General features: G+C 38.7%; 1 protein-coding gene across 3 annotated transcripts in view; it reads left to right on the top strand.

Annotated features, from left to right (window-relative positions):
* CNTNAP5 (contactin associated protein family member 5) overlaps positions 1-21607 on the top strand; it is an 818968-nt gene that overhangs the window by 334328 nt on the left and 463033 nt on the right. The window contains exon 1 of one of the 3 annotated variants that reach the window (XM_077153506.1): positions 17685-18263. The exons of the other annotated variants lie outside the window; for them this stretch is intronic. Within the exon in view, the coding sequence (XP_077009621.1) occupies positions 18225-18263 (39 nt within the window). The 5' untranslated portion in view covers positions 17685-18224. Of the gene's footprint in view, positions 1-17684; positions 18264-21607 lie in introns of those variants that run through there. 3 annotated transcript variants of the gene reach the window in all.

The raw sequence follows: 21607 nt of genomic DNA, 5'->3' as shown, positions 1-21607 counted from the left end.
AAAAGAAAAGAAATTAACACAACATTTAGAAATCATTCCATTCTACATATGCACTCAGTAATTCTTAGTATCATCACATAGGTGTATGATCATCATTTCTTAGTACATTTGCATCGATTTAGGAAAAGAACTAGCAAAACAGCAGAAAAAGATATAGAATGTTAATATAGAGAAGAAAATTAAAATAATAATAGTAATAAATATATATATATATATAAAAAGGAAAAAGAAAAAAACAAAAACAAAAGATACAAACAAACAAACAAACAAACAAAAAACTATAGTTCAGGTGCAGCTTCATTCAGTGTTTTAACATAGTTACATTACAATTAGGTATTATTATGCTGTCCATTTTTGAGTTTTTGTATCTAGTCCTGTTGCACAGTCTGTATCCCTTCAGCTTCAATTACCCATTATCTTACCCTGTTTCTAACTCCGGCTGGTCTCTGTTACCAATGATATATTCCAAGTTGATTCTCGAATGTCGGTTCACATCAGTGGGACCATACAGTATTTGTCCTTTAGTTTTTGGCTAGACTCACTCAACATAATGTTCTCTAGGTCCATCCATGTTATTACATGCTTCATAAGTTTAGTCTGTCTTAAAGCTGCATAATATTCCATCGTAGGTATACACCACAGTTTGTTTAGCCACTCGTCTGTTGATGGACATTTTGGCTGTTTCCATCTCTTTGCAATTGTAAATAATGCTGCTATAAACACTGGTGTGCAACTGTCCGTCTGTGTCTTTGTGCTTAAGTCCTTTGAGTAGATACCTAGCAGTGGTATTGCTGGGTCGTAATCCATTCTGCCAGTCTATGTCTTTTGATTGGGGAATTCAGTCCATTACCTTTTAGTGTTATTACTGTTTGGATAATATTTTCCTCTACCATTTTGGCTTTTGTATTATATATATCATATCTGATTTTCCTTCTTTCTACACTTTACTCCATACCTCTCTCTTTTGTCTTTTCGTATCTGACTCTAGTGCTCCCTTTAGTATTTCTTGCAGAGCTGGTCTCTTGGTCACAAATTCTCTCAGTGACTTTTTGTCTATAAATGTTTTAATTTCTCCTTCATTTTTGAAGGACAGTTTTGCTGGATATAGAAATCTTGGTTGGCAGTTTTTCTCTTTTAGTAATTTAAATACATCATCCCACTGTCTTCTAGCTTCCATGGTTTCTGCTGAGAAATCTACACATAGTCTTATTGGGTTTCCCTTGTATGTGACAGATTGTTTTTCTCTTGCTGCTTTCAAGATCCTCTCTTTCTCTTTGACCTCTGACATTCTAACTAGTAAGTGTCTTGGAGAATGCCTATTTGGGTCTATTCTCTTTGGGGTGCGCTGCACTTCTTGGATCTGTAATTTTAGGTCTTTCATAAGAGTTGGGAAATTTTCAGTGATAATTTCTTCCATTAGTTTTTCTCCTCCTTTTCCCTTCTCTTCTCCTTCTGGGATACCCACAACACGTATATTTGTGCGCTTCATATTGTCATTCAGTTCCCTGATCCCCTGCTCAAGTTTTTCCATTCTTTTCCGTATAGTTTCTGTTTCTTTTTGGAATTCAGATGTTCCATCCTCCAGTTCACTAATTGTAGCTTCTGTCTCTTTAAATCTACCATTGTAGGTATCCATTGTTTTTTCCATCTTTTCTACTTTGTCCTTCAATCCCATAAGTTCTGTGATTTGTTTTTTCAGATTTTCTATTTCTTCTTTTTGTTCAGCCCATGTCTTCTTCATGTGCTCCCTCAATTTATTGATTTGGTTTTTGAAGAGTTTTTCCATTTCTGTTCGTATATTCAGCATTAGTTGTCTCAGCTCCTGTATCTCATTTGAACTATTGGTTTGTTCCTTTGACTGGGCCATATCTTCAATTTTCCGAGCGTGATCCGTTATTTTCTGCTGGTGTCTGGACATTTGATCAGATTTCCCTGGGTGTGGGACCCGGCTGGCTGAAAGGTTTTTCTGTGTAATCTCTGGGCTCTGTTTTTCTTTTCCTGCCCAGTAGGTGGCGCTCGTGGCGCTTGTCTGTCTGCGGGTCCCACCAGTAAAAGATGCTGTGGCTCCTTTAACTTGCCAATCCGAATCTCGCAGTCGGCCCAGAAAACCGCGTGTGGAGGGGGGGTCGCCGGCCAACGCAGCTTGGGGGAGTGCCGGTCCAAATTGCCCAGCTGGCCCGAGACGCCAAGTGTGGTGGGAGGGCCCCGCTATCCAACGTTCCCAGTCGGACCGGGAAGCCACGTGTGTGGAAGGGACCCCGGTCGCCAGCCACCCCAGCCTGGGAAAGCGTGCACCCCTTGGGTATCTCACCGCAGCGGATTCTCCCTGCCTGTTCAGCCGTTCCAGAATGGGGTACGCTGTCTTTTTGGTCTCTGTCGTGGCTCTGGGAGCTGTTTCGTATTGTTTCTGTTTCTTTAGTTGCTGTTCTGGAGGAGGAACTAAGACCCGTGCGTCTTACTAAGCCGCCATCTTCTCCGGACTGTACATCTTCTTGAACTGAAACAACCAGGCAGATGTCTTGAGAAAGGTTAAGTTTGTTCCTTCCCCCTAAAGTGTTCTCTGAGCCCTCTCAACTTGCAGGGGGCTCGGTGCCCTGCCCAATCTCTACTACCCTCTTTATCAAGCCCTGTGATACTGCATTTTTACCTGCCCATTTCCTTCCCTTTGGCTGTGAATTCCTAGAGTGTACATCATTCATCTGTATCTCCACGGTGTCCACCACACAGACAGGGTTCATGTTTGTAGAATGAATTAATGAATGAGTATACAAATGAACTGCCTGGGGTGGACACACCAGGAAATACACTGCTAGTTGCCAATGGGCTCTGAGTTGCAGTGATGGATGGCACTGCACTACTGTGAACTTGCATCAGGTCTCCTGGAACCAAACACCTGCATTTGTGCAATAGCTGCTCAGAGTTCCCCGAGGCTACTCAAGTATCTTTTTCATTGTGTGAAAACCATTGTCCATAAGGGGTTGAAGCCCATGACCTGGAGTGATTTGCAATACAGGTTTCCTGTAAATGAAGTACCAACCTTATGTGAAACCCAGACTTCCCATTGTGAGTGACCCTGACAATATCCCAACCTAGTTCTCTCACCCGCTGCAGGAATCCTCTCAGTCTGTAACATCCCTGAAAAGACTTGAAAATTCACAGGGGAGGTGATGTGGCTACTTCATCAAGCAGTCTCTTCCTTCCTTGAACATTGTTTACTCTGAAGAAAAAGTTTAAATTGTTCTGAACACAATCATTCTCATGATAACTTCCTCTAAGCTGAGCTAGTTCTATAGTTTAAGCACTGGCGAAAATAAGCTGCATCTTTCTTCAATAATTATCTGATGGTACTTTTCATTTTCCCTTTCACTCCTCATACCTCTGTTCCTCCTGTGCACCTCTTGTGATCATTTTCAAATGTCTTTCCAGAGTTGTTCCCTCTTCTGACCATCCTCTGTAGTGTGGTGCTACCACCCTGTACTCCAGATGGAGCCTGATGAGGGTCAAGTGCAAGAGGATTGTCATCTTCCCTGGTCTCCGGCTGGGGACCAAATAGCCATGTCCTGGCTGTTGGGGCCACTCTATCCCACTGCTAACTGTCTTAGCAGCCATGCCTTCTAACTAAGATACACTCTTTTTTTTTTAAACTCTGGCTTTGTTCCTTGAGACAAAACAAGTAGAATGGGGACAATTGTGAGTATGGTTCACAGCCCTCTTGTAGCCAGTGTAGGCATGAAAATAAAGCTCCAGACTCATGTTCTTTTGGGAATGCAACCTGAAGGAAGCATGAGTGAGGGAAAAGAAAACTGAGGCTGGGAGACATGGAAAGCTATTATAAAAGAATGAGTTTCTTAGCTGGCCACAGCTTCAAATTAAGCAGGCTTCTTGGCCTCTTCAAATGGCTTCGGAATGGCCTCATGAAGCTACCACATTTTCTAACAATGTGTTCAGAGGAAGGAAGGGAAAGAATTGATCTCCCAATGCCCATTTATCAGTTGATCACAGCTGATCCCTATAATCTGTTAACTTCCCACACTTCCGCGTTGTGAATTTCAGAGCACAGACTATAGTCAGGGGCAGAAAGCAAGTGGCACAAGGCTTAAGGCTTGGGCATGGACCAGGGGCTGTCAGGTTGTGGTGGGATGGCCAAGAACTGGGGGAGCAACAGCTGGCCCCACCTGACAACAGCAACCAGACACACAGCTCCAGCCACTGCAAGGATCCTTAAACCCACCTCATGTGGATTACAGCTTTGACAAGTTAAACAAAAGTCTTAGCTTTTCAGACGGTGAGAGAGCCAACCTGGGCTCAACTATTAATTCCGTATAAAGGTCATTCCTGAACCTTCTTTTTGGTCTCAGTTCCATGGTTTATATACTCCCAAATATATACGCATTCTGGTTCCTTCCCCTTCATAGTCATGTATTCATCAGCGTGAATATTTTATTAGTATCTGTCCCCCACCTGACTTCAAGCTCCAAGCTCAAGGCCTATCCTGGACTCCCTATCAGCCCCACACAACTCACCGCAAGCTGGGCACAGAGAGGTTTCAGAATTCATTCACCCATGAAGTGAAATAAACAGACCAGGTCAATGGGTCCTGAAAGGCTAGTGGAACCCAATATCACCTACAAACACCTCTTTTTCTAAAACCTTGAGAGTAAGACCTTACTTAACATCAGTGAATTAAAAGAAACAGCTGAAAAAGATGACAGTTTTGTCCTGTACAGTTTAGATAATAAAAGTATAACCAGGGAATTTAAAAAGTCTATTAAAATCTTTTGCTTAATAAATAAATGGGTTGCTACAACTTGGGAGAAATGACTCTCTGTTGGAAATATTAATATAACTCACCATCCTCCTCTTTGATTCATGTCAAAAAACAAAACCTGCCAGTTTGTTTTTTTTTCAAATGATTGTTTACCACTAATGAGAAGATAATAGTTAACCTCTTCTTATTCATTTCATATATTTCACATGATCACAATTATGGTTAATTAGACCAGAATTTATCTTTCTTGCCTTCTAAAATATATTTTTATCTCTATGTTTCCCACTTCAGGACTAATTTTGTTTTTAACGGACAAAAGACGCATGTATAAAAAAGAATGCATGTTTAATTCATATAATGGGAGATCCTGAGATCAGATACTTTGGGACAAGAAACAGACATATTTACTTTTACATGTGGTGTAGATGCAAATAAATATATTAAAAAATAATCTAAACAATAGCAGCAAGTAGCAAAAGCATTCTGGTTGCTCACAGATGTCAAGTTCAGTCCTAAAGTCTCCTCCAGTTAAAAAATTGGAGATTTAAGTCTCTCACATACATGACTAAGCAGAGTAAAAGGGAGGTGAATTTAGTTTGATCATTTTATTGACAAAACATTTGCTAAACCCTTCCAGTGGCTTCAGATAATCCAGCAGCTGAGGGAGGCAATGCCTGGATCCTTCACTTCTCCATTTCCTTTTTTTTTAATTTCTAAATTTCTAAAATTTAAAAATGCTCTGCATCCACCGAGCAACAACTCTCCCTTCCCTATATTCCCCCAATCCTCTGGTAGACTCTAAATCTACTTTCTGCTCTATGAATTTGCTATTTCTAATTAGATCATGTAAGTGGAATCATACAGAATTTATCCTTATGTGCCTTGTCCATTTCATTTAGCATAACATATTCAATGTACCTATGTACTGTAGCATGCATTCAAACTTCTTTCCTTTTTATGGCTGAATAATGTGCCATCGTGTGTATACACCACATTGTGCTTACCCATTCATCTCTGTACACTTAGATTGTTTCAATGTTTTGGCTATTGTGAATAATGCTGCTCTGAACATTTGTGTCTCAAAGTATCTATTTGCATCCCTGTTTTCAAATTATTTTGGTATACAGCTATGAATCGAATTTCCAGTTCATGTGGTGATTCTATAACTTTTTCAGGGGCCTCCATACTCCTCTCCACAGTGGCTGCACTATTTTATATTTCCACCAACAATGCCGAAAAATTCCAATTTCTCTGCCTCCTCTTCAGCACTTTTTATTTTTCTTTTGTTAAATGATAGCCATCCCTATGAGTGTGAAGTGTTACCTCAATGTGGTTTGTATTTGTCTTCTCATCTGCATCCTGATTGAAACTTTACCTGTTTATCTAACAGCTTAGCACTTCATTCTACTAAGTGACTTTCCTCTTGCTCCTTAAATTTGGGTAGATCTACTTCCAAAATGTAGAAAATGTTACCTACCTGCACAGGATTCTCTAATAAAAACCCATGCTAGCTCAGTAAACCCTGGTTTGTTTAATTGGGAAACAAGACCATGGAAGAGAAAGGTAAACGGAGACATTGTGATGAAGGCAAAAGCAAAACATAGTTGGAGGTATCTAACTGGGTAGACTAAAACACCTGGGAAATACTAGTTTTTCTAATAACTATGGCAAAACTGGCAGCATGCTCACATGCATAGCTTTCACCTACTATGAATACAATATATCCATTCATCTTTGTAGTAAGTTCATGACTTTTCCTATAATTATATTCAGAGCAGACTTATATAAACTCTTATATAAAGATATTGAGTGTCATCATGGACAATATTTTAAATGAGATGCACAAATAGTGCCAGCAATAGACAAAAAGATCATTCAACCATGTGTTTGCTCAATGTGCAGCCGGGCATAGCCATCTTCTATATAGGCAGAGGATAAGAACTGAGACAATTCTCTGAAGATGTCACTGAAAGGGGGATTAAAAGGTACTTGTGCTTGACCTAGTTTCAGAGAACTGCAGGTTCTCATAGTGCTCTGCATAGAAATTTTGAAGCAAAACCAACATTGGTTAATAGGCTGATTCTATGAGTCACTGGAGGTGTGGCTTTGATGAAGTTACTTGAATTCTATTCATCTCTAGCTCTCATTCACTGGAGGAATATGATGAAATCTACCACACAGACACTGTTTAGGGAATATACTGAAATAATAAAATCTGGGAAATACTAATTTTTCTAATAACGATGGCAAAACTGGCAGCATGCTCACGTGCATAGCTTTCACCTACTATGAATACAATATATCCATTCATCTTTGTAGTAAGTTCATGACTTTTCCTATAATTATATTCAGAGCAGACTTATATAAACTCTTATATAAAGATATTGAATGTCATCATGGACAATATTTTAAATGAGATGCACAAACAGTGCCAGCAATAGACAAAAATATACTGAAATAATAAATATTTAAATATATAAATATTTATATATTTAAAATAAAATAATAAAAAATTTTATTTTATAATAAAATAATAAAATAATAGACCAAAAATATTTGTTAAGAAGGATGTGAAAGCTTCATACATATTAATGAGAATAGAGAATTAAATCATTTAAAATGGAAACAAAATACAATTTGATCAAAAAAAATGGATGGAATCATTAAAGTTATCACAGTGAGTTCAACTCAGAGATCTACTCACATACATCTCTTTTACCTGATATAACTCAGACAATTAAAATGGAAGAAAGCAGCCTCCTGCACTCACTGCCCTCAGTGAGTTGTTGCTTGGACTGGACAAAGGGTTATTTGGCCATCCAACTGATGGCTTTTCTTTTGCAACTTCTGAGTCTTTTGTTTTAGCTTTAGTGGAGAAAACCCAAGTGGAGTCGGTGACAGTCTCATCAATCCAGAGCATTTGATGTTTTGACCAAAAAAAAAGAAAAAGGGAAAATGTGAGAACAGGTGACAGGAAGAACAAGTAAAAAAGGAGAGGAGCAAGTGACCAAATACTGCTCAGGCTGAGAAAAGCAGAGTTGAGATGAATCTGGATGAAGGGCACAGAAGAAAGTGACTTCTCGCATCTCTACTCTGTGCCCAGAAAATTTAAACTGATGCATAAAGGTATTTATCATGGGAACCTTTTAAAGGGCCAATTAGCATTTACTATACACCAAGATTGCTTACGGTGAAGAAATGTTAGCAGGAATGAAGAACTGTAAAAGCTGAGGAGAAAAAGTTAAAATCATCTAGACAGAATAAAATGGTATATACTCAACAATTATCCCGATGATGGAAAGAAATGGCTTTGATCACTTTTAAGAGGAAAACAGTTAAAAGAATGCTAATCCTTTAAGCCAGTTGTCTTTACAAGTCTCTAAGAATGAGTTAGTTAAAAGAAATCTCTAAACAGCTCAGTTTAAGTGAGTTCACAAAACCAAAATCTCTTTAATGGAGACAGAGCTCTAATGCGTTTTGACAGTCACATTGGAAATTAAACCTGAGGTTATATCATAATGAAGTAAAGCCATATTGAAATGTTTTCATCCAAACCTGCCATCTCTCTCAGATTTCCTAATTCCTACTGAATAATTCGTTCAGATTTTTTTTTCCTGCTATAATATTATAGTATTTGGATAACTCTGACTTTTATTTGTATTCGTGATCTGCTGTTCTTTGGAGAAAGACAGAGAGAAAAGGAAGGAAGGAAGGAATGGGGATGGGAAGGAGAGAGAGAGGGAAGAAGGGAAGGACAGAAGGAAGAAAAGAAGGAAAATGCCAGCTTTGGCCAGTTTCCTTTGGCAATTTGGGTCTCTGTTTAACTGAGGAATTATTAGAAAGTGCTTTTGGTTGAACACTTGTAAGTCTTTCTTAAATACAGACAATTGGAAATACAGACAATTGGGCCTAATCTATATTAACTCCAGGATGCTCCTAAAGTCTGTTTGGCCTTATAAACAATTTCCAAATACTAGCTTATTTTACTGAAGTTTTTTCCCCATGACCTTTTAATCTAGGTATAAGAAGGGAGAGCCCAGTCAAATGAACATAGTTTTTTTTAGATTCAAATCCAGACATGCTCACTGTTGCATATTACCAAGCAACTCGTAGAAGTTCGTGTGATGTGGTGTACCTGAGCTCTCTGGTCTTTAGACATTTTGTTTAATTGCAAATAGCTGAGTCCCCTAATCCCTTACTGCTCTGATCCCTAAATATTTTTGAGCGTCCCTAAGGAAAGCTCTGTAAATCCATCCTGTTAATTAATCTCAGCCAGGACTCGTAGCCTTTGTTCCGTCTGAGGCTCTACTTCTCCAGGTACCTGACATTTCCCCAGGTAAGGACTGAGAGCCTTCTAGTAATTCTCCAAAGACCACATAAGACTTAAATGCAGCATTGGTAGATAAAGAGAAGACTGAGGAATGAGTGAAAGAAAATTATGATAAAGCAAAGCTTCCAATTATTCTCATATATTAGCGATCCTAGATCGACCCTGCCAGCCATATCGCTCACTCACTCCCCACATGTCATCCTGCTGCAGATATTCACTTAATGCCCCTAAGGGGTGCCTTTGATCAGACCTCCTTACACTCTAAAACCAGGTGCATGCTACTCCAGGTTATTCTAGGGTCCCGGTGAAGGGGGGTGGACTGCGGTTGCCCCCTCCCTGGGCTCAGGCTTGCTCTGGGCATAATCCATAGGCAGAGCTGCGACCCTGCCTACCACAGTCCTGGGTTTCACCTCACCAGGACAGATTGATAGCTTTCCTTTGGCAAAACCAGGGATCCCATTGATGCACTGTGTTTTCTGCAATTTCTCCCTAAATATGAATGCAGAAAACAAACTAACTAACTAAAACAACATGTTCAGTTTTAAACTAGAAGTTTTTCCTGGTTTCAAGCCACTAAGGTTTTAGAATATTCTGGTTAGAGAGCCCAGTTATACCCTGAATGAGATGCCAGTCACATTACACACATTTCTAATACTTAATTGGCTATAACCATCACCTGTTCTCTCTCACTATTAATAAACATAGAATAAAGAGCATGTAAACAAGGGAGGCAGAAATGATACATCACTTGACCAGAACCACACCAGTCCTTGGTGAGTGTGGCTTCGATGCCCAGGCATAGCTTGACCCTCACCAGACCCCATGGTGACAGGTGGCGTGTTAACAATGAGGAGGACAGAATGAATAGCGAACGTATCATGAAGTTTGACTACATGCAAGAGTTTTGCTGAGTATTTCACATGTACCAGCTCCTTTACTCTTATAACAACCCCATGAAAATGAAAGACACAGTTAACAGAGAGAGGTGAAGTAACTTGCCCAAGTCCCGATGTGATGGAGACAAAACTGAAGCCCATTTGGTCGAGCTTCACCTTCCTTAGAACTGCACTGCCTCCCTTAGGCACAAACATTGGCTTGCATTCCATGGGAATCCTGTAAAGCTTAAATTCACGTTAAATTTTTCATGAAAGCATCAGGGCCTCATGTCATAGCAATCTTTTATTTATTATTATTATTTTTTAATTCAGCAAAATACTTAAATTTTAATAATTTAAATACTTTGGCTCTGTGATAACATGCTTGGGTGGGGAGTATCCTCCAAACATTAAATTAATTCAAGAAATTTAGACTCTTGTAGGGGAGACAAACATGACCATTGATAAAGAAAAGAAATGAACAGAGATGGATATAGAAGATGCAGGGTGTGGGCTATATAAGTTCAAGCAGGAAGTACGTTTAATATGTGATACTAAGCAAATATAAATGTTATACATTATATGATCCTAGATCTGAAAAAGAGTTTGTTCTCTTGTAAGGAAGGTCAAACATGTACACACATAGCTATAGTATAAAGCAGTAAGCATTAAATGCCAGAATAGAATCAGAAATAACTTACAATGGCAGCTCAGAGGACAGAGAGATTATGTCTCCTGAGAAGCATCAGTATTGAGTGAAAAGTGTGGAGGTTCCCACAGGTGGACAGACCTGGGCTCAAATGCCCACTTCACCATGGACAATAGATTTGACCTGCAGGTCTTCATCTCTTCATTTCCAGAATACTTGGAAACATCATAGAATATGACTACATCATGGCTGATGTGACAACATGTCCTTTGATTATATTCTACATTCAATAAACGTTAGCTTCCCTCTCTCCCTTGCAAGAAGTTGGATTTGTTTAATAAAGGGGCAACATTTGACACAGGTTTGAGAATGATTATGATTTCACTAGACCTGTAGAAATAACAATAATGAGCACTTATATAATGCATACATCATTCCAGAACTTCTGTTTTCAAGCCAGAATTTTTCTAAACAATGCACATGATGTATATTTGGTACCCCTTAGGATAGATTTGATGTGAAGTATGCACTGTACACATGTGAACTAGTACATACACCCAAATATGCAATTTGATATGTCAATAAGAAGGAGAAATGCCTAAAGAGATGTCAACCCACATTCCCATACAGATGTCGGGGTCACCACGACTCACACAGTCTCTGATGACAAGACATTTTACTCACAAAAGAAAGAGACAGAGCAAGGTAAGCTTTACTGGTGGACTTTGAATCCCCAGAGCCAGTGAGTCTTAATCTGTGGCCAATGTAGAGGTGTTCCATGCACAGCAACCCTTTCTTGTGTGTGTGCCATAGTGGAGGAGCCCTGTTCCATCCCTGCCAGGGACAGACACAACCCTGGGGTGTGAGCTACATGCAATAAAATGTACCCACTAGAGTCAGGCTCTCCCCAGTGAATATTTACATGTGCTCAGGATAGCCAGGGAGGAAATGCACCAGCAGTCCCCTTATCTACCAGGCTGATACACCTGGTCCTGAGCACAGGATGTATTTGTGGGTCCCAGGGAAAGGCTTCAGGGCTGTGTGACAGCTCTCCCCTGCCACTGTATGTAGATAGACATATTTTTTCCTTTCAACAACTCCTTGAAAAAATGCACACTTAGGCCATTTTAGAGATGAGCAAAACAGAAGTTAGGACAGAAAATTTAAGAAATTCCCCAAGTTCTCAGAACCTCACCCACATGTCTCCTGAATTTGTCCTCCTAACACCATACCACAGTGCCACAAAGGTACTGAAACATGAAATAAGATGGCCTATAATATGTGTGGCCGGTGACAGGGAGTAGTCTAATTTTCGGAGTTTTCAGTGCATGCCGGGCTGGGGAGAAATAAGACTCATGTAATAGAATGAGACCAACTTCAGGGATCAGGTTAAGGGAGTCAGGAGACCTGCTTGGTACAAACACTCCCAACAAAGAAGTCAGATCAGTGGTGGAACCATCAAGCTGGACAGGCTGAAAATCCCTATTTAAATGTGAATAAAACTAAATATGAACAGAGTCTGTTCCTGAATGCAGCCAGGGAGAAACACATGTACCCGATGCTAGTACCCTGCATTCAACGGGGGGCAAGTTGAACCCCCATAGTTATGCACAGTTATAGCTAGAAGCATGATAAATGTCAGCAGTGGAAACTACAGTTGCAAACTACTGTTGAAGGACAAATCAATTTATAGTTCTAGGATTCTTTTTTTTTTTGGCAGGCTCCAGGAATTGAACCTGGGTCTCTGGCACAGCAGGCGAGAATTCTGCCACTGAGCTACCTTTGCACCACTCCAGGATTCTTTTTGAATAAGTGAAGCTGTAACAAATGCTGTTTGGACCTGGAATTAAATGCAGTGAACACCCAGAATGTGGGTTTTTTTTCTTTTCATTTTTTCCCATTATAAACAACATGATTCAGAAATAGCTTGTTATTTTATTAAAAAGTTAGTGTTTTCAATTTAATATTTTTCCCTAATGAATAGCAAGAAAGCTATGACAATGAACAAAAATTCATAGTGTTTCTTAGCTGAGCAAATTCACTTGTAATGTGAAAGTGTACTGTAGATGGATCTATGTACATGTGTACTCAATATCTCTGTTAACTTGTCAACAAAATCAACAATAATAACAAAAAAACTGCCCAATATACATTTGGGGTTATGACCCAATTTCCTCCACATTTTGCTCCAGATCTTTATGACTTGCAGTTTATCAATCTGGGCAAGGAAAGGCCAATCCTGAGAATCACATGTGGAAAATCAAAGACTCTGCTGGGCTCTTGACCAGGAGGTAGCATTAGACCTCATTTAATTTTGAATCTCAGCCCTGTCCTCGTCTTACATTACAGACAGGAAAACTCCAGAATTTCTGTACAGGAGGAAATTTCATTGGCAATATTGTCAAGATTGTCAAGCAGCTCCTGTAGGCACAGATCACCTGAAGGAGGAAATATGGGCGGCAGGCACTGCCTGCAAACTCCTCTGATATCCTCCCTCAGGTAGTTTCTTAGAGATTTTTCTAACTATATGCATTGAAAACTTGCCTCTCTGAAGCATCTAGTCTGGAAATTAAGTGCCCCAAGGTTGGTTGAGGTGTAGAAGGAGCTCTGAACTATGTCTTGTTCTGGTGCCCCCTTTGACTAATTAAATAACATTGAGGAGATTTCTTAAAATTCCTATTTTTGATCTTTCCACCAAAAGTTGTGAATGTAAAGTTTTACTATTATGGAATGATATTATGGCATTTCTGAGGATCACTTTTCCTTCAAGATGCACCCTGAAAAAATAATGGGGTTCTGTACAACCGTTAGCTGAGAAACAAATGTCATGTAATAGTCATTCATTCATACGACAAATATTTATAGGCTACCTACCCACCCATGGTTCTAGGTGAAGAGCCTGCTCTCAGGGAGTGTGGGGTAAAAGAAAAGGCACTAAATAAAGATATGTAGTTTATCAGATGGTGATGAGTTTAGGGAAGAAAATTAAGCAGGGCAGAGGGCTAGAGTGTATTGGGGAAAGAAAAAGGAGTTTGCAAGAACGTCTACCAGAGCATTCACAATGCAGACAACTATTGGAGGTGCTGAGAATTTGGCAGGCTTTCCATCTTAGTTTTCATTTCTACCTTTGCCTGGGACTCTATTTTGGGTATGTTGATTATCCTCTTTCTAGCTCTGGATCTAGCCCTGGCAGTGATATCTCTGCTTCACTCCAACTCCTATGCTCCAGTTCCAGCCTCCTTCATCAGGGAAGGAATTGAGAGACTTTCTGTTCATTTTTTCAAAAATCTGAAGGCCAGAGACATTGCTTCTTTTTGCTTTAGTCGAGTATGAAAAGCCTGCTTTTGCTAAGTAGGTATTTCAGTCTTTTCCCGTCTGCACCATATGGTCAAACTGCCATCCCATTCTGGTATTACAGCTCTCCACGTAAAGATGAAAACATAAGTGTATGACACTGTTGTCAACAGTCTCTTTGTTGTCCCTTATACTTAACACAACAGAAGTCGCATGTAAATCAGAATTTTGGAACCAATGCAGCACAACAACGCAGGACTTGGTGTTATATGTATGCACTCATTTATTGAAAAGATATTTATCTTACAGGCATCATGTCCTCAAGAATAATCAGCTATGTGGATTGTACATCTCAGTACACAAGAAAGCCACATTTCTTTTTGCCCCTGGAATGGCATGGATAATTTCTATATTAGCTGATTATATTTAATTTCCTAGTAATAATAAGTGACACAATTACTAATATAATTAATATTAATTAATAATAATTAGACACTTACTAATTGGCACAAGGAAGGTGATAGCCTAATTGTCTACAAAAGGTTCTTATTGGTCTAGAAACGGTTTTAAGCAACTCAATGCAAATGCTTCTTCCAAGAAATTGGTGAATGGTTGTTAAATTCCACTTCTACAAATGAATGTAGATATATGGTGGTTTATGAATCTTTCAACCTTTACTTTAAAATGGCTTCACCAGTATCCATCCCCAGTGTTATAGCTCCTGACAGTCAATGAACTCTGTGTTCAAGTTATCAATGAAATGATTTTAATGGAAATAAATATATTACAAGGGAGCATTCTGGTTTATCAAACTAGGAAAACTATGAGGAAAGGGCATCATTTCTAGGAGCTGCCTTAACAAATTGCCATAAACTGGTAACTTTAAACAATATAGTTTTATTCCCCCATCATTCTGGAGGTCAGAGACCTGAAGTCAAGGTGTTGTAGTATTCTCTAGAGGAGAATCTGTTCCTGAACTCTTCCACTTCTGGTGGCTCCAGCTATTCCCTGGCTTATGGCCACATCACTCCAATTTCTGCCTCCAGGGTCACATTGCCTATTTCCAGTCTGTCTCAAAACTCCCTCTACCTCTTTCTACTAAGGACAGAACTTAGAGCCCATCTGAACAATCTAGGACAAGCTCCTACTCTCAAGAGCCTTAATTACATTTTTTGCTATTCAAAGCAATATTCACTCTATCACAATATAAGTTCACAACTGCAGGTTCCTGGTATTAGGACATGGATATGTATACCTTTTGGGGGGCCAAGCAGGGATAAAGTCCCAAATGCACCATGTCTATATAGGTGTGCTTCACTTACAGAAAGCCACATTTTTCTGCTTGTGCCTGGATCCTGGCTAGACTGAAGGCACCAGCACCTCCAGTGGGAGGGCATTGAGTGGAGGTCATGCCACACAATCTTCATAGGTCATTCAGTAAATCCTGCTGGCAGTTCCTACAACACCTTCACTGGGAATACGCATTGCGCTTGTGTCCAGTAACATGAGCGCTATATTAGAATGGAATTTCAGGAGTGTGTTTGGAGATCGTATATCCCACGAGACTTGCATGGGAAGTTGGTTCAGTGGGCTTTGATATCAATAAATTAATAACAGAGCGGCCAATATTAGGACTCATGTAAGATCCAGTTTTCTGTAACAGCCACGCATTAACCATATTATGGGAGGATGGGAGGATGACTGACAGTTAATTTTTGGCAGGGGGATTAGGAGACAAAAACAACTTGGCCACTGACTGCCCAACAGCACGTGTACCTTAAAGGCTCCATCTTGGCTGGGATGGAAGTGGAAAGCAGCAGTACCCACCAAAAGGGATTTCTACTGTTTCAGAACAGTATGTACATTTGTGATAGGGTTACACTAAGAGCAGGTAGGGATTCCTAAAGGGAAGGGGCAGGACATGCACATGTGACAAAAGCTCTAGGGCTCTGCCTGAAGGACTGGATAAACCCTGGACTTCTTAAACCCATGGTGGAGATTAAGTGGTGATAACACTTTCCTCTCCTGCTGTCTAACATCTTTGCCTAGTTTCTCTACCTGGAAGCCATGACCAGGCAGAAGAATTGGGTGAGAAGTGTAGACTGGCCCATTCCTCCCCCTTCTCCACTTTGACTACTATTAGAATAAACTTAGTGAGATGGACCTTTTCGCATAGTACATGTGGGTATATAATGATATAGCAATATAAAGGGGACTAAACCAGAAACAACCGTGGACAAAAAAAGAAGAAATTGATAGCTTAATTTTCTCTTCACCTGCTGAGGTCTATCATTTTTTTTAATTCCTCTGGATCACCAACAGTGTCCAGTGCTTAACACGTTGCCACTGTTATTTTCTTTCTTGCAAATACCCGTCTGAAATCCATTTCTGCACATACCTGTGAACAGCAGTTCAGAACATTGAAGCCTGAGTGGGTTTACAATTGTAGTTTTTACGGTACAGTTTGCATGTTAATTACTCTTTGCCTTCATTAAATAAGAGACAATGCATTTCCAATGAGCCCTGGGCTGCTGGTTCTTCCACAGCCTGTTCTTGGGGAGCAATCTGAATGTCATTCAGAAAGTGAGTGTATGACTGACAAACACCTCTCATTGGAGTATTTACAGGTTGCTACTTCAGAACATCACAAAAAGATGTTTTCAACAGTATTTAGCTGTTGAAACCCAAAGACTGACTCTAACTCTCCCTCTGTCTTACACTGCTCCTCTCTGTCTCCCCAACATCTCTCTCCTCCCTCTCTCTCTCTCTCCCTCTCTCTCTCTCTATCTGTTATCTTTCCCTTCCCCCTTTATTCTCTCTCTCTTTCTCAGTGTGTGGGGACATTTACAAACATGCATTGGTGAGAACATTTGTATATAGCATCTAATGAAAAATTCACATCTGCCCTGGAGATTTTATTCTCACCAACATCCTGATGAGAAAACTGAGATTCAGAAAGGTTATGATCCCTTCATTCATTCAGTCACTCTAGCATCCAGCAAGTCACTAATATTGGTGTAACCACTATTGGGACATTGTTTGAAATTCACTGATTCTGAAAGAACTGCACAAGTTTGGTTTTTGGTTTGAAAGACATTTCAAATACATTTAAGAAATATTATGTTCCATATACCAGGTTAGATATCATGGTTTAAAATGAGATGCAGCCTACATCTCCAAGGGAGTCATGGTCCAAGCATTTTATGGGGACAACACTGTGAATTAGCAGGGTTGTCAGGATTAGCATCCAAAGTTTACCCCATTTCTCTCCCATTCTGTCAGTCCTCTTAAAACAGGCTCTTAGGCAAGTGATTGGAAGAACAGCAGACCTGAACTGGAATTCTCCTTGAGAATTCCTGAGACTTCCTTATCTAGGTCACTAGAGTAGAATTTTGTGATTTCCCCTGTTTTTTTTTTTTTTTTTTTTGTGATCAGCCTATTGTTAGATGACTAACATCTACCTGGTGGCCCCTGGATACCTGACTCTCACCACCATTCAGTCTAAGTTGTGGGTCATCTGATTCTGGTGTATTTATTGTATCCAAATGAATTACTCATGGTGCAGAAACTCATTTGAATATTTTCACATCTGGTTGATGAGTGAACCGCTGGGTTTCAGTTGTAACCTCACAGTTTACAGCTCCTTCATTCCCTGCCCAATAAAGTGGAGGAACAGAACATTTACACCTTCATTGTGACATAAACCAAAGTGCTGTTTTATGTCATGGAGTGAATGTCAAAGGATAAGGAACTGACTGTTGACTTTGGCCCTCTCCTTTCATTCCTTGACTCTCTATCCTTCCACAGGCTCCATTATAAATAGGCTCCTCCCATATTCCACTTTCCAAGTGCTTAGTTCATTTTATAATATTTTCATCCTATGTGGCAGGGACATCTCTGGAGGGAAATACCGGATATTAATATTCTCATCAAAAGCAGATTTCTCTCTCTCTGGGATCTTTACAAGAAACTTAACTTCTCTGGTCCTCATGTTTCTTTAACTCTATGGGTTAAAAACAGTGGAAAGGAGACTAATTCCTGCCCCATGTTTCTGTGTGGGGATAAAAGTAATGAAGAGCTTTGTTAAGAAGCATATGGATAGATTGGAAAATATTAACAGTCATCTCATTACAACAGTACAAGTCCTTTGCCCCAAATCAGTGTAACAATATTTGAAGTGGGATAGGGAGGGGTAAAAAAAAATTTTTGAAAGGTAGCATCTGTAATATTGCTCTGCATGGGAAATGGAAATGACCTGATGTGGTCCTGCCATCGAATTTTCTGAGCCTCAGTTCTTCCCTTCAGAATATGCATTATCAATTCAATGTTGGTTTTTGGTGGGGTAAGGTAAGGAACACTATATTAACTGTATCAACTGATTCTAAGATTCAGAAAGTTCATATAGGGTTAGAAAGGGCAAATGCCTCATTTGCTATGGGAGTTGGATAAGACCTTTTCTGAAGAATAAGTGGGAATAAATAGACTAATATGAGTCAGAGGATCAATCAAGTGGCTGTCATGGTGAAGACCTTAGAAAACGGCAGCTGTTATTGTAGCAACGGCTATTATTTGGTTGAAGAGACCTGACTTCATTTTCATATGGTGATGATAGTGGGAGTGAAATACAAAGGTCACTGGACTTCAATCAAACTTGCTATAATTTAGTCCAATTTTCTGCTGATTTCTTGATATGTGACATATGACTTTACTCACTCTCCAAAATTGTTTTTCTCTTCTTTAAAATGAAGAAAATGGATATGCCTGTCTCACTAAGATGCTGTAATCAAATGAATTGTTGAATGTTCCTTTGTAGCCATTCTCAGCCCCCTATCATCAGAAAAATCATGGCTTTGCACTTCACTTTTCCAAAGCTTCATTCTCACAGAATCAGATAGTATGTTTCTCATGACTGTCTTATTCCGCTCAACAAAATTCTTTATTGGGGCTATCAGTATTTCATTTCATTTTATTGCTAAGTAGTATTCCATTATATGGATATTCTAAATTTCACTTATTTTTCTTTAGCTTCTTGGGGTGAAAATTTAGGTTTTTCTTTTTATATCTTTCTTCTTGTGTAAACAGCATGTAAAGCCATAACTTTTCACTAAGTACAGGCTTGGAATATAATGCTTTTAATCAGCACTCAATTCAAAATATTTTCTCTTTTCCAATGTGATTTTTTCTTTGACCTATGGATTACTTAGAAGTGTTTTAGTTAATTTCCAAATATTTGAGTTTTTCCTAGATAACATATTGTTATCGATTCCATGTCTATTTCAATCAGCAAGCAGCTGTATGGTTTCAATTGAGACATTTCATAATTTAGGAAATGATTTCTCATAAGGAATGTTTTATGTGCACTTGAAAACAAGATGTAATGTGCAATTGTTGGGTGGATTTTTCTACAAATTTCAATTAAGCTAATTTCATGGAGAGCATTTTTGAATCTTCTATAACTTTATTGATATTTTGCCCAATCAATTGAATAAGAAATCCATTCTGTTTAATCAATTCCTGAGGGAGAGCATTAAAAACCTCCAAGTATAATTGAGAGCACCCTCTGTAAAGTTTAACTTCAGGTATTTTGAATCTCTGTTTAAGGAGCATATATATTTGGGATTTTGTGTCTTCATAAGGAATTGACTCTGTAGCATTTTGAAATGTCTCATATATTGTAAAACAACTCCTATATACTAATTTGTCTGATATTAATAGAGCAACTCTAGCTTTCCTATGCTGACTGTTCAAGTATAATATCTTGTCCCAACCTTTCCATTTCAAACTGCCAGTGTCTTTATTAATAAAAATGAGTATCTTATAAAGAGCACATGAACGAACTTTATTTTGTTTACCTGGACTGATAATTTTTACCTCTTAATTCAATTTCTTTTAATTTAGTTATCAGTAGGATGACTTTTAGTTTACCATCTTGCAATTTCTTATTTTAAATTTTTCTCTTCTATTTGTTCATTTGCATCTCCTTTCCCAACTCATTTTGAGTTCATTCAGTGTTTTTATTATTATTATTATTATTATTATTATTATTATTATTATTATTGATTATTCCATTCATACCCTTCTATTTGCTTTATGGCTAAACAGGCAATTAGTATATATTTTTTTATATTTTTAACTTATCAGAGTTTATCGTTCAGTCTGCCTCCAATATTTTGTTTTTCTGTTGACATATATTTTATTTTTACATATGTTACAAACATCACAAGATGTAATTACTTTTCCCTCTAAACTGTGAATTGACTTTTAAAATGTTTCAGAAAAGAAAGAAAATCATTTTATAATTAGCCACATATTTATATTTTGATTGTTCTTCTTTCCTGTAAAATGAACATTCTGTCTCATATCAATTTCTCCAGCCTATTGAATTTTTTCCCTTTTTTGTTGAAGTGGAGTTCTACAGGTAACAAATCCTCTTAGTTTTTCTTTATATCAAACTGTATTTCTCTTTCATATTTGAAGGCTATTTTTGCTGAGTATAGAAACTAGGTTGGCAGTTTCTCACATCAATATTTCAGGTCTCCATAGTTTCTGGTGAGAAGTCAGCTGTCCTTCTTGCTGTTCCCATGTATGTTCATCAGTTAAACTGGCATGCAGTGTAGTGGTGGCTTCAACCCATCCAGCATGGGATTGGAATTCAAGCACCAGCAGGCTAAGTGGCCTTTTCTGGGTTGTCATCACAACCTACTACTTCCTACATAGCCAAGTGGCTGATTGTCTTTGATCTTGGTGAGGGCTTGGTTGCAGCTTTGTTTAGACTCACTTCACTTCTAGCTTCCAATGTTTTTGAGTTGAATTTAGGCTGGTTTCTCCAAGTGGATGCTGTAACTGAGCATTGAGAAGTCGAATATCTCAAAATTGTGAAACATCAGGTCTGCTTGGATTTGAACGTGTGAGAGTTAAACTGTCAATGAAATGACTCTAAGATAATAGAACTTTCAGACTATGAGACATTGAGATCAAAGATTGCAAGACAGTGAGACTTAGAAAGATTTGAGTTACTTGTTTTCAATATCACACAATAATGCCAATTCTTCTTTGAATGAAAATCCAGATTCTTTCACATCAGAGCACACACTCTATGAGTTAAAAGACCTTATAAAGGATTCCAGTCCACAAGATACACCTTTTATATGAAATTATGCAATCATAATTTCAATACCTGTAAAGGTATATTTAGTTTACAAATTGTACAATATTCAGTAGAGAGCACCCCTTCATTCTCAATACAGATAAATTACTTTTGCAAGTTTGGGTTAGAAAAATGATGCTATTGATCCAGAGACTTTGTGTGCCTGGGGAATTGGGAAGTGGAAAACATAATAAAAAAGGACTCCAGAGAATGAACAGATGGCAACTGGTTGGGGGATAGAAAAACATGAAATATTTCCACCATATTCAAAACAAGTAAAAATCACCAGATTTATACCCCACCTCCAAAAAAGAGGCATTAACACAAACAGATTGAAGAAAAAACCAAACTCTATAAGGAAGAGCCCTTTCTAGGTGAACAAGGGACAGAGAATTGTTGCTAAAGTTGGAGGGTACGGTGCATGGAGAACAGGCCTGCCATACTGTCTTTATTGTTGCTTGGATCAGGAGAAAATGGCCAAACTTGTGGGTTCAAACGTTGGATTTGAATCATTAAGAGTACTAGATATTAAGATGCTTCTCTC

The sequence above is a fragment of the Tamandua tetradactyla genome, chromosome 3 (assembly GCF_023851605.1).
Source record: "Tamandua tetradactyla isolate mTamTet1 chromosome 3, mTamTet1.pri, whole genome shotgun sequence".
Lineage (NCBI taxonomy): Eukaryota > Metazoa > Chordata > Mammalia > Pilosa > Myrmecophagidae > Tamandua > Tamandua tetradactyla.
The sequence above is the reverse complement of the archived record's forward strand: the minus strand, read 5'-3'. Positions and strand labels throughout refer to the sequence as shown.